General features: G+C 36.9%; 1 protein-coding gene across 1 annotated transcript; it reads right to left on the minus strand.

Annotated features, from left to right (window-relative positions):
• LOC101712950 (olfactory receptor 4F3/4F16/4F29) lies at positions 1 to 3,072 on the minus strand. The gene is made up of 2 exons (XM_004865128.2): positions 2,147 to 3,072; positions 1 to 76 (listed from the first exon to the last, which is right to left on the minus strand). Exons 1-2 carry the CDS (start codon positions 3,046 to 3,048, stop codon positions 1 to 3), a joined length of 978 nt encoding a protein of 325 aa, XP_004865185.2. The 5' UTR covers positions 3,049 to 3,072.
• Positions 3,073 to 17,701: the final 14,629 nt, after the last annotated feature.

The raw sequence follows: 17,701 nt of genomic DNA on the forward strand, positions 1-17,701 counted from the left end.
TCAAGGGTTTACATGGTTCACCCTAATGAGATAGCAATGTATCCAAGCTAATGCAAACACCAAAATTTCATCACTCCTATATGAGAAATATGGAGAAGGAAAAAATCTCCAGCCCTGTATGTCAGGTGATCACTTTCATTCACTTTGTCAGCTTTGTATTACAGAACATCTCTCTGGTGACTTCTGGGAAAGCATAATGCCCAGAGACCAATGAGGAGGTAAGAAAAAAAAGTGGAGACTAAAGACCTTACAATGAAAAGGGGGAGAAAAGGACAAACATAAATATATATGCAATATTAAAAAGAATAGAGAGGGGGTGGAGGGTTTCACTCAGTGGTAGAGCATAGCTAGGCATGTGTGAGGTGCTGGGAGTGATTGTTCCTCAGCATCACAAAATTTTTTTAATTAAAAATATTTTTAAATGACATGATTTTACCAAACAGGAACTGAACCTAGGTTTCACCCAGAATTGATGACATCACCAAGCTAGCGAAGAAGTAAGTAGGGAAAACCAGGTTTCTGTAAGGCCTGGTGGCATGCCCCTATAATCCTAGCACTCAGGAAGCTGAGCGAGGAGAAACATTACAAGTTCGAGGCCAGCCTGGGCTACATAGTGAGTTAAAGGCCAACCTGAACTACATAGCGAGAACCTGTCACAAGAAAGAAGTACAGAAAGAAAGAGAGAAAGAAAGAAGGAAGGAAGGAAGGAAAAGAAAGAAAGAAAGAAAGAAAGAAAGAAAGAAAGAAAGAAAGAAAGAAAGAAAGAAAGAAAAGAGGTTTCTTTTTTTAATATATATGCTACCAAAGCAAGCACTAGAAAACCAGGTTTCTAAAGGGAAGATAACAAGTTTAATGCACATTATACGTGGAATTTCTCCCATATATTATATTATCATGGAACATCCTGAGATGGAATTTTGAATATATAACTGCAAGAACTGCATAGCAGGAGTGCCAAACTATCTATCTTCAAGTTCAAAAGGATCTAGTCTAATATTTTAGCAGAGGTAGAACATTTGTAAAAGGGATGGGATAAAGTTTTATAAAAATATGAATTTCAGCCTTCAACATTGTTCTTGCAGTCTTACTAAGAGTCTTTCTCTGCCATTAGGCTGAGGGCTACAGGTCATCCTGGAACTCATGGAGGACAGATCAGTTACCTAAACACTGTATAGTCCACAAGTGAATAATATTATATTCAAATGATACTTGCTCCTACTCATCTGGTAACCCATTCAGAACAAGGAATACTCTACTTAAACAGTTTTTTTAATTATTTATGAATAGCATAATTCTTTTTAAAAACAAGCTAGAAGTGGTGACCCACTCCTATAATACTTGAAGCTGAGGCAGAAAGATCACAAGTATAAGTCCATCTTGGACAGTGTAAAGACTCACCAAGACACTGATGAAAATTTTTTTTTAAATTTAAAAGCATAACAGGGCTGAAGATGCAGGTCATTGAGAAGATGCTAGATTCAATCCCCAGTGCCTAATGATAATAATAATAATAATAATTAATAATAATAAATGATCTTCTTTATCACAAGGAAAGTAAGGTAATGTACGTCTTCAGATGTATCTTTGTATCTTTTCAATTGTAGATTTGAAATGCATTATCTTTATTAATTTTCACACTTATTTAGTTATACACCTAGTTCACATAAAGTAGAACTTTTTGTGTGTTTTCGCATAATTATCTCCAGGTACATAGAGACTGAGATACTCAGGCAGCATAAACAAAGGTACATATGTGGATTAGAGGAGATATGCCCTTCAGAGTCAGTGTCAGAGAGAAGAGTGCCTAAAGTAGATATTAATAGAAAGTGTATCTGTTATGTGAAGTTTCAGAAATCACCATCACTGAAGTCTGCTGTGACAGACATGGCCTCCAGTAATAAACACAACATTCCAAGACGGAACTAACTCCTCTTTGATATTTTTAGAATCCTTAGAGCAAAGTTCCTCAGGGAAATTTGATTAGATAAAAATAGTCCTTGAGGAGAGAGTTCAGGATAGATATTGAAAATTGAATTAAAATAAAAAGATTTGTAAAACACTTAAATTAATTTCCAAGAATAGATAATCTTAACCTGAGTATCTTGGAGTGTGCCTTTAAAGATTCTTGTTGAAACATAGCCTTAACAATCTCCTCATTGCCACCTTCATCTCCTTATTTCTAAATGTATAGATGACAGGATTCATAAAAGGTGTGATAATGACATCAAAGATAGCTAAAAATTTATCTATAGGTAAGGTAGAGAATGGCCACACATAGACAATAATGCAAGGACCGAAGAAGAAAACTACCACAGTGATGTGAGCTGAGAGAGTGGAGAGTGCCTTGGACAAACCACCTGAAGAATGCTTCCAAACCATGACCAAAATGAAGATGTAGGACACAATCAAGATGAAGAAGGTGCCCAAGGAGATGAAACCACTGTTGACCATGACCAGGAACTCCAGTCTATAGGAGTCTACACATGCAAGTTTGATGAACCGAGGAAAATCACAATAGAAGCTATCCATCTTGTTGGCTCCACAGAAGGGTAAGTTTACAACAAAAGCCAGCTGGACTAGAGAGTGAATGAGTCCAATGGTCCAAGCAACAGCCAGGAGACAAATGCACATCCTCGGACTCATGATGGTCAGGTAGTGGAGGGGCTTGCAGATGGCAGTGTATCTGTCATAGGCCATGACTATCAGCAGCACCATCTCTGTACCTCCAACAGTGTGGATAAAGAACATCTGAATGATGCACCCTTTCAAGGAGATGACTTTACGTTTTCTGAAGAGGTCATAAATCATCTTTGGAGTTGCGATGCTGGACACACCTGTATCGATAAAGGAGAGATTTGCCAGCAAGAAGTACATTGGGGAATGTAAGTGATGATCTGAGATGATTGTGAGCACAATGAGAAGGTTTCCCAGCATGCTCGCTACATAAAATATTGTGAAAAACAGGAAAAGGAGAATCTGAATTTCCCAAGAACTGGTGAGTCCCAGCAACAAAAATTCAGACACCACGGAATGATTTCCTGCATCCATCAACTTTCCTTGAGAAGGCTCATCCAAAAGCTACTGTTCCTTCAAGAACACAGGAGGCAGACAAATGTAACTTTTATGTTGAATGACATGTCCTGTTTATAGAGTAATGGCACAAATGTCAAAAACTAAAGATCACCTTGCACTTTCCTACAGATAGAGTTTACACAGTCCAAGAGTCACAACAGATTAGCCCCAGAATTTTTTGCATGCCTAGATCTTTGAGATCACTTGATCACTTCAAATTTAGTTTGAGCTCTAGTATATAACCAAGAAGGGAGGAATATAAACCAAGGCACCTAAGAGTTTATGGAAAGTTGTATCAGGAAGTACAGAGGCTTCTACTTCCTAATTTTTACATGAAAATAATGCCAGAGAATGGAAATATGCTAAAATAGGAATTGTTTACTTTTGCCTGTTATATATAGCCTACTCTCTGGATTGTTATTTTACTGGCATGTCTTAAGTTCTGTAGGTTTACAATTATGTCATCAACAAAAAGATAATACTCCTTTAAAAGTTTTGCTGGTTGCAGATACTACTCATTTTATATTCTTTAATATAGAAGGCCTAGTATAATATTACTTTCATGTGTACTGTCCATTTTCCAGTTACACATTGTTCTACTCTTATTTTGAAATAAGAAGCCAACTATTTCCCTGAGCAGTATGTTGTATTCCCCTCCTTACATTTTCTCAACTCCAATTAAGAAGATTTTTTTTTTTTCATTAAGTTTATTGGTACATTTTCAGTATAAAAAACAGTTACATTCATCACTGGGAGCTTGTACCATTACATGAGTATCTTGATTCTTATTTTTTTCCCCTTCCCCTGCCCTCCCTTCACCCCCTCCACCCTTCCCTATTTGCAAAGACTTTGTTTCCATTTTTTTTCCCTATTCTCATATTTTTTCTTTTCCATTCTTTCCATTCCCCTGCCCCTCCCACTTCCCCTACTCCTTTAGAAATTTTCTTCCTATTACACAATATCAATTATATATTTTTTCAGTTACAATATCAAAATTTAGAGGACATTACCACAGATTTTTCAGAATTTAAAAGGATATAGAAATCATATTACAAAAATCTTTTTTGAAATAAGTTTGACAACTTCTATGAAGTACCTTGGAAGAAAAATTAATGAAACTAACTCAGGAGGAAATATAAAATTTGAATAGCACCTATTAAAGAAAGTATATTCCTAGCTTGAAAACCTACCTATATGACAACAGCAGGCTCATATACATTTTAACTGATAAATTATATCAAACAATTAAAGCAGAAAAAAGAAGGAACACTTCTCCCCTCATTTTAGGAAATCAACATTGTGCTAATCCTAAAACTGGATAAAGATAATAGAAGAAAAAAGTATGAACATAGATAGAAATTTGTTTAACAAAACAAACTCTTAGAAGTCAGATCTGGCAGGATGTAGAAAGTGGTTTTGTTATAGGGAAGGCAGTGTTGGTTCAGCATTGGAAGATCCACCCCCAAAAGTCATCATTTTAATAGAGGAAAGGAAAAAGCCATTTGATCCTGTCACTAGTTGGAGAAAAAGTATTGGACTAAATTCTACAGCTGTTCATGGTAAAAGCTATCAGGAGACTAGAAGTAGAACAGAACCTTCTCAACAGATTAAAGACATATACTCCATACTTCCAGTGAGAATGCCTTATATGAATGGAGAAGATACAATGCTTTCTCCTTAAGGTGGGGAACAAGGGCAGATATGCTTACTCTTTATCTGTCCATTAAACTTTGAAACCTAGGCCCCACCAATATAGTTTGGCAATAAAATGACACAATTAGGATAGGATTGGCAAGGTAGAAGCAAAATCTTTATATGTAGATGAAATGATCATCTACAGAGAAAATACTAAGAAATCTTTAGGAGCCCCTAGAACTTGTATTTGAATTTAGCAGGATTAGAAAACACAAGGTATACATAAAAATTCAGGTCTGTGTATACTTGCTATAAATGAAGAATTGGATACTGAAATTTAAAAGTTATGTAGGAGTACAAAGGACCTAGAAAAGTTAAAAAAAAAAACTGTTAGAAGACGTTTAGTACCTAATTTTAAGACTTCTTCTAAAGCTACAGTAATCAAGGCAGTGATGGTGTAAGGAAAGACATATACATCATTTGAATTAAACAGAGAATCTAGAAATAGAACCACACATATATAGTCCACTGAGTTCTGAAAGATTATTTATCATTAGCATTTTATAGAATATAAACTGAATTCAAGAGCCGAGGAAGAGATAGTGTTTACAGCAAACAGCACTAGAACACCTGGTATCTGTACATAAAAATTAACCTCCACCCTTTATTTCCATACATGAAAATAACTTGAAGGGATCTATGAACCTAAATATGAAAACCTAAAAGTATAAAACTTTAAGAAGAAATTATAAGGGAAAATATTTATGAATTCAGGGTAGGCAAGAACTACCTAGTATACAAAAGACATGATGTATAAAAGAAAAAAATTGATAAATGAGATTCCATCAAAATTTAAAACTTTAAATGGCATCATTAAAATGAAAAGTAGTCTCTAGACCATATTTACAATGCATATAACCTATGAGCAGAATATATAAAAAATTCTTAGAGCTCATTAATTGACAACCAAATAAAAAGTGGACATAAGAAGTTGATAAATAGCCAGTACAGCACAAGGAAAGGTGTGCAACTCTAGAATCAGAAAAATACTAACCAGTACAATAACAAGATTGAATTATACACTCATTAGGGAGATGAGGTTAAAAGTTTTAAAAGACTTGTCATGACTTTTTCTTTTTGTTGGATTCTCCCCCTTTGCGTTTAATTTGTCATGCCCAGTGGATTCATTCTGCTGGATTTCCTGGTGTTGTGATCCTCATTGTCTTTTCCTAGAGTACTGTCTAAAATTTCTTGGAGTGCCGGTTTGATATTCATGAGGTTCCTGATGTGCTCTTTATCATGAAAGTATCTTATTTCTCCATCAATTTTGAAAGATAGTTTTGCAGGGTACATCAATCTGGGTTGGAGGCTGTTTTCCTTTAGGGCTTGAAATACATCACTCCAAGCTCTTCTTGCCTTGAGGGTTTGCATTGAGAAGTCTGCTGTGATTCGGATGGGCTTTCCTTTGTATGTGATTTGTTTCTTTTCTCTCACTGCTTGTAGAATTCTGTTCTTCTGTTGGATTTCTGGAATCCTATTATATGCCTATGTGTAGATTGCTTTTGATCAAGGCTAGTTGGAGTCCTATATGCCTCACTTACCTGTATGTCAAGTTCTTTTCCCCTCCTTGGGAAGTTTTCTGCCATCACTTCTGTGAACAGTTTTTTTAAGTCATCTGCACTCTCTCCTGTTTCTTCATTGAGTCCAATCAGTCTTATGTTATTCTTCTTTTCATCATCTAGCAGCTGCTGGATTGATTTCTCATGTTCGCTTACAATTTTAAAGCAATTTTTCTTTTCCACCTCACTAATTGCAATCTTATCTTCTATATCTGAAATTCTATTCTCACATTGGTTCATTCTGCTCTGCAGACTTTCAATGGAGTTTTTACTCTCTTGGACATCTGTCTGTATCTGTTTTATGGATTCCATTTGTTTCCTATATTAGGATTCCATCATGTTCCTCAGATCCTCTATTTTTTTATCTGTGTCCTCTCTAGATTTATTAATCATGTCTTGCACCATGAGCAAAATCTTTGCTGCTATCTGAGTAATTATTTCTGATTTCATTTTTCCCAGATCCTCTTTTGTTGCCAGTTCAGAGAGTCCAGGTGTTTGAGTATCAGATTGTTTCATCTTATTTCCCTTTGGGGTTGCTGTAGGTGATCCAGAAGTCTGTTTTTGAGGCTTGTTTATGTATCTTCTCATTTCCACGGGGGGGGGGTGCTTCTGGCGCCCGAGTGCCTCACCTTCTCTGCCCTAGCAGCTTGGGATGGCGACGGGGGAGCTTCCCTCTGGGTTCTGGGAGAGGCTCACCTTCTCTGCCCTATTAGCTTGGGATAGCAGCGGGGGATCTTCCTTCCAGGTTCTGGGACCAGCTCACCTTCCAAGAAGACCTTTCTAGAATACCTTTCTCCATTCTCTGCTCTTTTATTCTTCCCACTTAAGTCAGTTCTTTTTATCCTTCTGTAAGTATTATTTGTTTTATCTATTGTGCCTCCTAAATCTATCATTCATATTTTGTTTTCTTTCTTGATTTCTTTCTCATTATAGGTATTTATGCATATTAAAATAACCCAATGAATATAATCTTCCAGCTCAGATTTTAATTTCAAGGATGATATTCTCTTTAAATTCAGCTTCTGAATTACCCAGGTCCTTATAATCATCCTCTGTTATAAACTTACCTGAATTAATGATGTTACTATTGTCTCACATGACTTCTACTAAGATAATTTATTCAAGTTTTATGCTACTATAAATCCTGCTCTTTATTTTCTTTTATTAATAATTTTCTTCAAGATAAAAACATCAAATTTGATAAAATTAATTTGATTTTTGTTTAAAAGATATCAGCCTCTAAAAATCTTTCATATATTTTATTTTAAAATCACCAGTGAAAAATAATCCATAGTTTATAGGTTAAAAAATAAAAGACTCAAAGAGATTCAATGAATTCCTAATTCTGGACAGCTAAGAATTAAATTAAATCCAAATTATTGTATTTGATTAAAAACTGACTGAATTTAAAAATCTGAAGGAAACAGCAAAATTTTGACATTAGATATCATTCTGTGAAGGAAGTATGAGTGGATATACTCTCCTTTCTACTTTTAGTTTATAAATTTTCTGTTGTGCACATCATTCTCTTTGAAGACAAACATTCAAAGCAGGTTGTGGTGTTGCACACCTAAAAGTGTCCCAGCCCTCTGGAAAAATGAGGCAGGATGATCACAAGTTTGAGCCCTGTGGGCAAATAGGTAACTTCACAAGATCCTTCTGAAAAAATACAAAATAGCTGAAAATGTACCTGAATTGAAAGGATCTGTGTTCATTTCTCAGTATCATAAAAGAAAAAAGAAGAAAAAGATTCAAGAACAAGTGACTCCATTTTCCAGGTATTCCTCATTAAATCACTCTTTAAGTCACTGACAACCTAAAGTCAAAGATAATTTTCAGGAGACCAAGGATCAGGGTGCTCAACTGAATTTTACAGAAGATGATGTGTGTCTTGGTGTTTAATCCCTCACTGCCAGCTCCCCTGCCACTTCTCATCATAAAATCACCTACTCCTTCTTAGATACTCATTACCTTCCCTTTAGTCCCCCAAAGCCTCTACTAGTATGTCATTCTCTCACTGATCTAGTCTCCTCCAAGATCCTAGAATTCAGAATTATCCTTCCCAGACCTCTCTCAAGTAAACCATTTATATAACAAGCCAGGCCTACATGAGGTGTTAGCAGAAACTGCATTGGTTGATGCAGTTTCTTGCATTGATATTAATGCAACTCTCATCATATTTTTATTTTGGTTATATATGTTCTAAATGGTGCTATTTCCTGGATATTCTAGGTTGCTACACCTCCCTAAGTCTCATTCTGCACCTTGCCCACTAGAGAAAGTAATATTAAAATTTAGCACTCAATTCCTGAATTATTGCCTATATGTAATCTTAGCTGCCTATGGCAGTTTCTCTTGAGAATTGAAGTATTCTCTGTCTCACAGTTCCTTCATTTTGGTTGCATCAAAAAAAAAAAGAATAAGCAAAGAAAAACAGATAAATCTTCTCTGAGACCTAGAAAGTTTTCAAAATTGAAACCGTCAATCTTGTTTTCAAAGAAAGGCAGTGAGAATCAGAACTCTTACCTGAATTAGAATCTGTTCTCCTCAGATGACAGACCAATTTCTTCAATTTTTCAGAAAACATAAAATGCTTAAATTTGCAATCCCAGCTACTCAGGAGGCTGAGGCAGGATGATATCGAGTTCAAGGCCATCCTGGGCAACATAGGAAGACCCTGTCTCAACATTAAAAATTAAGCTTCAATAATATGAGAGCTATAATTCTTAAAGGGAAAAGTAGAACATTGTTTAAATGATGCTATGAAGTAAGTGACAGAAATTAGAATTTGGAAACAAACCACAAAAACGCATTATACAACTTAAGAATTTATCATGAAAAATTAAAAGGAAATGTAGAGTAGGAATGTAGAAAGAAATATGGAATAGAAAGGATGAAATATCATACTGTTTCTTCCATCTGGAATACTTTCCTCTGATCAAATTTCTACCATTCTGTCAAGATCCAGCTTTAGTGTCTTCTCCAAAGGAATCATCCCAGATTCTGTTAGCAAAACATACCTGCTCATTTGATATTCTTCTCCATACCCCTCCCAAACACATATGTAACAAATATGTCAAGTAAGAATTAAATTATTGGTGAAATTAAAAGAGAAAACAACTACTGAGTGATCTTAGAGGCAGATCTACAAGCAAAATACAGGCTGGATCAATGAATAGTGTGCTAAAGTGTAAAACACTTGTATGTGTAAAATGAGAGCACTTGAAGTGAAAACTCTTTTCTAGAGTCAGAGGAAGATAATTTCATGTTCTGGCTGGGACTGTAACCTTTTTTAAAACAAAGAGACTTATGTTGTTTTTGTGTGTGTGAGGTAAAAGATTCTAATTAGCAACCTTCGATATAGCTGACCAAATGATAGTTCTGAGTCTGGGGAATAGTTAGTCCTTCCTTGATTGGATTTTCCTGGGAATTATACCTTAGAGTCCACTCTGATTTTCAGCCAGGGAATACAATAGAACAGAAAGGAAAAGACAGCTTTTCTGTAACAAATATAACGGTGTCCTACATCAGTGCATAGAAATATGTTTCATTCAAAATAAAGTACATGATGAAAAATCCAATTATTTAGAAGACTTTGTAAACAGAGGTAGAAGGAAAAGAGTGACTCTTCTCCTGGAACTAACTAAAGATTTCATAGCCAAAGCAGGCTCTTCAATGAGGACACAGGAAATGAGAAACCACTAAACATAAAACTCTTTCACTTTGGCAATTTCTGCAGTTTTCTAAATGTTTTGCAATTCCACAAGGCTCCAAATTCAGGATCTCAGACTACCAAGAGTTTCCATCTGATAGACTGTCAGATTATAGTGTTCATTATTGCAATGGAGAGAAATTACTATGTCATAAAGTTTCCATAAATGTACCTTTTCCAGAAAACCCTTCCTTGACCATATTTAACAAAGAAGTTATAACATTTTTCTTGCACAGTCCTCTGATCTTTTCCTCTGTTTCTATTATGGCATCATTCTTCAGATGTTAGTGCCTCATGTTAATTATTCCTAGAAAGAACTAAATATAACTCCATTATCAGCACACATGCTCTCCTAGCCTGATCAGCAAAGATGAGCAAGCAGTGGTAGAGCACATGAAGAAGACAGAGTACTTAATAGTTATTTTAGAAATATGTGTTGTTCAGTTAGAATGGTTATTATCAAAGAGACAAAAATTTTCAAAGCTCATAAGGATAGGAAGAAAAGAAATGTTGATAGGAATATAACATAGTATAGTCAATATTCAGAACAGTATTAAAGTTCCTTAAAAAACTAAAAGAAGATCCACTACATAATTCAGTTGTCCTATTTCTAAATATATAGCTAAAGGGAATTATGTCAGCTTATCAAAGAAATAGAGTATGTACTTATCCATGTTTCTTTCTATATTATTCACAATAGGTAAGATTTGAAATCAATCTAGGTTTCAATCAGTAGATTAAATTATAAATGTGGTACACATATACAATGGAATATTATTTAGCCGTAAAGAATGAATCTGCCCCACTACCCCATCTTGCTACTGACATTGCAGCCTTGGACATTTGTGAGTGATGAGACAGGCCTTACCTTAGCCCCAACACAAACAGTCCCTTGCAAGCCCCATGGCACAAGGTCATACAGGTGACAACCAAAAAACTGACCTAATTGAGTATGAGACCAACACCCAGGAGAAGAATTTTGCTCCAGGGCTAAAAGTGTTACTTAAAGTGAGTGACAGCCTTGGGAGCCAAACTTGGAGAGTGTGAAACCTGGCCAGAGATCTGAAATCACCTGATAAGCTCAAGTTCAGACCAGGAAGATCATGGGGTCTGTATGTGTGGTGGGAGGCCAGGTATAGTGGGTGTAAGCTTCAGGAAGGGTGGACCTGAAGGAGATAGAATTTCATCCAGTGATCTTGTAATTTTCTACCACTACCTACATCCAGTAGAAAAATATCAATCTGATGAGGTCACTATCAGTGTTGGCTAAGGCTACACTAAGATAATTATCCCCTTTTCTCTGGTTAAGGGTGGTTCATGAGTGATTCTCAGGGATTATTAGGATCTAGTTTATATTCAATTCCATTGTTTTCACTCACTTTGCTGCTATTCCAAGGTGACATAGTTGGTGCTGTCAATTAGTTTTCTCTGTATGCTGATATCTGGATTGTCTGGGGATAATAAACAATATTGAGAGGCTCATTCCCAAAGATGCAGCCATTGAGCCAAGACACTGCAAACTTCACCACAGAAAACAAAAAGAAAGAAACAAGAGAAAAGAAGGCAACAAAATGCTTCCAAGAACTCCCAACTTCCCCAAAGCTGATCCAGTGGACATCAAAGGAGAGGAAATCAAAGTCACACATCAGAAATATCTGAAAAATTATCAATGTAGGTTTAAAAAACCAGTTCAAAAGGTGTTTGATGAATTAAGAAAAGATATAACTAGAAAGATAATGACCCAAGTGAAACAAATGATCAGTGAGGCTAGAGAAGATACCAGGAAAAATCTAGTATATCTAAAAAAAGAAATGTGAAACATGAATACCCAGCATTGAAAGAGAGTCCATTAAAAAGTTACAAAGAGAAATCTAGGAGATTTAAAAATCAGTAGTATATCTGTGCAGCACAAGACACCTATGTTAGGACACAGTGTCAGATGTAAATGGAAGGGCTGTGCATAGTAATCAATTAATTAGAGATACCTTAAACAAAAGAGAACATGAAAAATGGATTGGACAGCAGCTAGATGACTCAAAGAAGACAAATATAAGAGTAATTAGAATTAATGAGAATTCAGAAGACAACACAAAGGGCAAAAAAGCCTGTTTACAGAAGTAAGAGCAGAAAAGCTTTCTAGACATGAAAAAAGAATATAACATATAGATGACTAATTCATAAAAAACCTCAAATAGTCATGATCAGAAAAACACCACTCCACACTACTAAATAATTAAAATATCAGAAATGTGACACAAGAACAGAATCTTGAAGGTTTTGGAGAAAAGCAATGAATCACCTATTAGGAAATGAATCAGAATTAAAAGACTTCTTCACTACAAACCAAAAATGCAAGGAGAGCTTGGAATGAAGTATTTCAAGCCCTAAAATAAAACAACTTCCAGGTCACAGGGGGCCCACCCCATCCAGCCTGTGCCAGCCAGGCACATCCGTGGATGCCACAGAGGGGTCCCTGGTGACAGGGAGGCCACCCCATCCAGCCTGCACCAGCCAGGCACATCTGGGGATGCCGCAGAGGGGTCCCCAGTTGCAGGGAACCCACTCCATCCAGCCCTCACCCCCTGCAGTGATCCACTTAGCCGCATGGGAGCCTGCAGGACACTGCCCCCCCCCACTGCTCTGGCCTCTTGGCTGTACTGCCACCTGGTTCCACACTACAAAGACACAGGGGACACCAGACAACCAGACCACCATACTGAGTAAGTTGGAGGGATCTTCACCTCCCATCGGAACTGGGACTATCTTCAGGGGAAGGGCAGCTGGAACCTGCAGTACAACCCTGCAGAGTTCCAACACTACAGGAGGACAGGGAGCTCAACTTGGGACCTGCAGCCAGAAATCTGCCTGAATCTTACAGGTCTGTGACTGGCTTGCTGAGCCTCATTGACTTCTATCTGCACACTGCTCCCCACATTGTTTATTGTGACAACAGAGACATACCCTGAAGGAGGGCCTTCATTTTTATTTTTATTTTTTATTTCCAAAATTAGTAGTATTGGTTTGGTTTTTTTCTCCTCTTATCTTTAATTTTTTTTCCTACTCTTTGCAAATTTTTGTTTTTCTCTCCTTTTTTCTTCTTTCTTTTCTCTCTTACACTCACTGTGTTGCTGTCCCACATTGTTCATCTCCCTTTTTGTCCCTGTTCTGGACCTCATTTGGATTTCTTCTTTATTTTTCTATTATTCTTTTTCCTTCTCTTGCCTGTGTCCTCTGGCCTCACTGATAACCTTCCTCTATCCTTCTACTTATCTGTCCCTCTCTCTCCAACTCCTTCTAACTCCACATCCCAAAGGGTAAAGTTGTTATATTTAAGTTTATTCAACTGTAAACATATGTTGGCTTGGTCCTTGGTTTTGATTTAATTCACACAGTTACAGGTGATAGATTAATAACTACCACAAAATGTCATTTTCTAAGATGTACTTGATGCTATGGTGTTGCTGATTGTAACACTTGGGCTAAGGTGTTATTGATCTACTCAGTGGTCCTTCCTGGTATAATGAAAATGAGATAGCCTCAGAGTCATTAAAGACTCAAAACTTAAAGACCAGCTATATCTGGAAGGCACCTCTGAGAAGCAATCATTCCATAAGGGTTCTAATTACAAGCAACAAAGATACAATAAGCAACGTCCAAGTATCAACCCAGGAGTTAAACCAAGGACAGTACCAAAAACAAAACTGAGAAGACATTTAAGCAAGGCACAAACTCAGACTTCCACCCCACCAAGGGTAAACCCCAGGGGAAACGAGGTGGAAAAGTCTGATAATCAACCACCTGGACATGCTGAACTGATAGCACAGGAAGTAACAAAACAGATGAATGAGGCTCTAGAAAATTTAAAAGCAGAAATAATCTCCCAGGTATCTGCAGAGATGGTGAGCAGAGTGAAAGACATGATTAGAGGTTCTAGAACAGAAACAGATAAAAAGTAGATGAGCTCAGAAACATGCAGGAAGCCATGAATACCCAGCACAAGAAAGAAATGGAAACCATGATCATCCAACATAAGAAAGAAATGGAATCCATGAAACAGATTCAAAGATATTCAGGAGATTAAAAACTCCTTTGAAAGTATCAACAACAGATTAAGGGAATCTGAAGATAGAATATCAGATATAGAAGACAGGATCACAGTTAAGGACAATGAAAACAGAGATTTCTTAAAAATAGTAAGGAACCACAAGAAATCAATCCAGCAGGTGCTAGACAATGCAAAGAAGAATAGTATAAGAGTGATAGGAACCAAAAAAAAAAAAAAAAAAAGAGTGACAGGAGTCCATGAAAAAATAGGATAAATTTCAATTGACAGAAAAAAAACTATTCACAGAAGTAATAGTGGAAAACTCCCCAGACAAAGGTAGAGAATTGGAGATACAGATAAGTGAGGCATACAGAACTCCAACTAGCCATGATCAAAAAAAATTCTACACCTAGACATATAATAGTCAAGATCCCAGAAATCAAACAGAAGAACAAAATCCTACAAGCAGAGAAAAGAATCAAATCACATACAAAGAAAAGCCCATCAGAATCATAGCAGACTTCTCAACACAAACCCTCAAGTCAGGGAGAGCCTGGAGTGAAGTATTTCAAGCCCTGAAAGAAAATGACTTCTAAACGAGACTGTTGTATCCTGCAAAATTATCTTTCAAAATTGATGGGGAAATTAGATACTACCATGACAAAGAAAACCTGAGAAATTTTATGAACACCAAACCAGCACTATAAGCAATTCTAAACAATATCCTAGAAAAAAAAACAATGAAGGTCACAACTCCATGAGGCCCAACAGAGCGAAGCCACCAGGCAAGGTAAGACACTAAAGGGAAAGGGGGAAAATAAGAAATAAAAGAGCCAACAAAAGTAAAACATCATGACAAGGATGAACCAATATCTATCAATTATAACCATCAATGTTAATGGCCTCAATTCACCAATCAATAGAAACAGACTGGCAGAATGGACTAAACAGTAAAATCCAACAATATGCTCTATACAAGAAACACACCTAACTCAAAAAGAAATTCATAGACTGAAAGTAAAAGGTTGGAAAAAAGTTCTCCATTCCACAGGAACCCAGAAGAAAGCAGGGATAGCAATATTATTTGCAGACAAAGTAGATTTCAAACCAAAACTAATTAAGAGAGACAAAGATGGTCACTACATCCTTGTGAAGGGAACAATCCAAGAGGAAGAGATGACAATCCTAAATATATATGCAACAAATATGAATGCCCCCAACTATACAAAACAAATATTAATGGACATGAAAAACCAAATAAACACTAACACAGTTGTAGTGGGGGACCTCAATACCCTTCTATCACAAATAGATCATCTAGACAAAAAGTTCACAAGGAAATTCTAGAACTGAACCAATTTATTGAACAAATGGACTTAATAGATGTTTACAGAGTGTTCCACCCCATGAAATTGGAATACACATTCTTTTCGGCTGCACACAGGTCATTCTCCAGAATAGACCACCTGCTAGCACATAGGACATACTTTCAATGAAGTTTTTAATCTCCTGAATATCTGTTTGAATCTGTTTCATGGATTCCATTTCTTTCTTATGTTGGGTGATCATGGCTTCCATTTCTTTCTTATGCTGGGTATTCATGGCTTCCTGCATGTTTCTGAGCTCATCTATTTTTTTAGCTGTTTCTGTTCTAGAGCTCCTAATCATGTCTTTCACTCTGCTCACCATCTCTGCAGATACCTGGGAGATTATTTCTGCTTTTAAATTTTCTAGAGCCTCATTCATCTGTTTTGTTACTTCCCGTGCTATCAGTTCAGCGTGTCCAGGTGGTTGATTATCAGACTTTACCACCTCATTTTCCCCAGGGACCCTTGGTGGGGTGGAAGTCTGAGTTTGAGCCTTGCTTAAATGTTTTCTCAGTTTTGTTTTTGGTACTCTCCTTGGTTTAACTCCTGGGTTGATACTTGGACGTTGCTTATTGTAAGTATCTTTGTTGCTTGTAATTAGAACCCTTATGGAATGATTACTTCTCAGAAGTGACTTCCATATATAGCTAGTCTTTAAGTTTTGAGTCTCTAATGACTCTGAGGCTATCTCATTATCATTATACTAGAAAGGATCACTGACTAGACCAATAACAACACTTTAGCCCTAGTGATACAATCAGCAACACCATTGCATCAAGTACATCTTAGAAAATGATATTTTATGGTAGTTATTAACCTATCACCTTTAACTTTGTGAATTAAATCAAGATCGAGGACCAAACCAACATGATTATAGTGAGTAAACTCTTCAATATAACACTTTACTCTTTGGGATGGGGAGTTAGAAGGAGTTGGGGAGGGAGGGACAGATAAGTAGAAGAATAGGGGAAGGTTAGCAGTGTGGCCAGAGGACACAGGTGAGAAGGAAAAAGAGAATAATAGAAAAATAAAGAAATCCAAATGAGGGCCAGAACAGGGACAAAAGGGGAGATAAAAAAATATGGGATAGCAGGAGAGTGAGTATAAGAGAGAGAGTAAGGAAAGCAAAAAGAAAGAAGAAAAAAAAGGAGAGAGAAACAAAAATTTGCAAAGAGTAGAAGAGAAAAAATTAAAGATAAGAGAAAAAAGAAAAGAAAACAGGAAAAAGCAACAAACCAATACTACTAATTTTGGAAATAAAAAATAAAAATAAAAATGAAGGGCCTCTTTCAGGGTATGTCTCTGTTGTCACAATAGAACGAGGTGGGTAGCAGTGTGCAGATATAAATCAATGAGTCTCAGTAAACCAGTCACAGACCGGTGAGGTTCGGGCAGATTTCTGGCTGCAAGTCTCAAGTTGAGCTCCCTGCCCTCCTGTAGTGTTGGAACTCTGCAGGGTTGTACTGCAGGTTCCAGCTGCCCTTCCCCTGATGATAGTCCCAATTCCGATGGGAGGTGATGATTGCTCCAATTTACCCAGTACCATGGTCTGGTAGTCTGGTGTCCTTTGTGTCTTTGTAGTGTGGAACCAGATGTCAGTACACCCAAGAGGCCGGGGGGGGGGGGGCATCCAGTGGATTGCTGAGTCCGGAGAGGTACCAGTTTGAAGCAGGCTGGATCAGCAAGTTCCGCGCGGGCGGGGACCCTCTGACTGCGTCCGGAGAGGTGCCTGTCTGAAGAGGGCTGGTTCCGCAAGTTATGCGAGGGCCCTCCAACTGCATCCAGAGAGGTACAAGTCTGAAGGAGGCTGGATCGGCAAGTTCCTCGTGGGCGAGGACCCTCCAACTGCCTGGACAAGCTATTTAATCAGTGTTCTCTATGTATTGTATATTGATACTGTAATAGCTTTTAAAATATCAGTAGTTTCTTCACTTTCTAAATTTTCTTGCAATGAGATGCATATTTTAAGCATTATAATCACTACTTTCTAGAACTGAAGAATAGTGGGATGAAATGATAATATATTAAAAATGAAATAGTCTTTCTTATTGAAAATGATATTTTTTATTTCTGCTGTAGCATAAATTTGGCAGCATAAATTTTTCTTACCATTTGCACAGATAACTGTTATGATATATGAAAATAGAATTTATTATATAATTTGAAAGAAAAATTAGGACTCAACATATAATGAGTATTGTTCATAATCCTGGTCTTTGTGGAAGAGTAGATTTTATAAGTGAGTGGGCCT

Source organism: Heterocephalus glaber, unplaced genomic scaffold, assembly GCF_053883595.1.
Source record: "Heterocephalus glaber isolate CG9 unplaced genomic scaffold, H.glaber_assembly_v1.0 deba00001662, whole genome shotgun sequence".
Classification (NCBI taxonomy): domain Eukaryota; kingdom Metazoa; phylum Chordata; class Mammalia; order Rodentia; family Bathyergidae; genus Heterocephalus; species Heterocephalus glaber.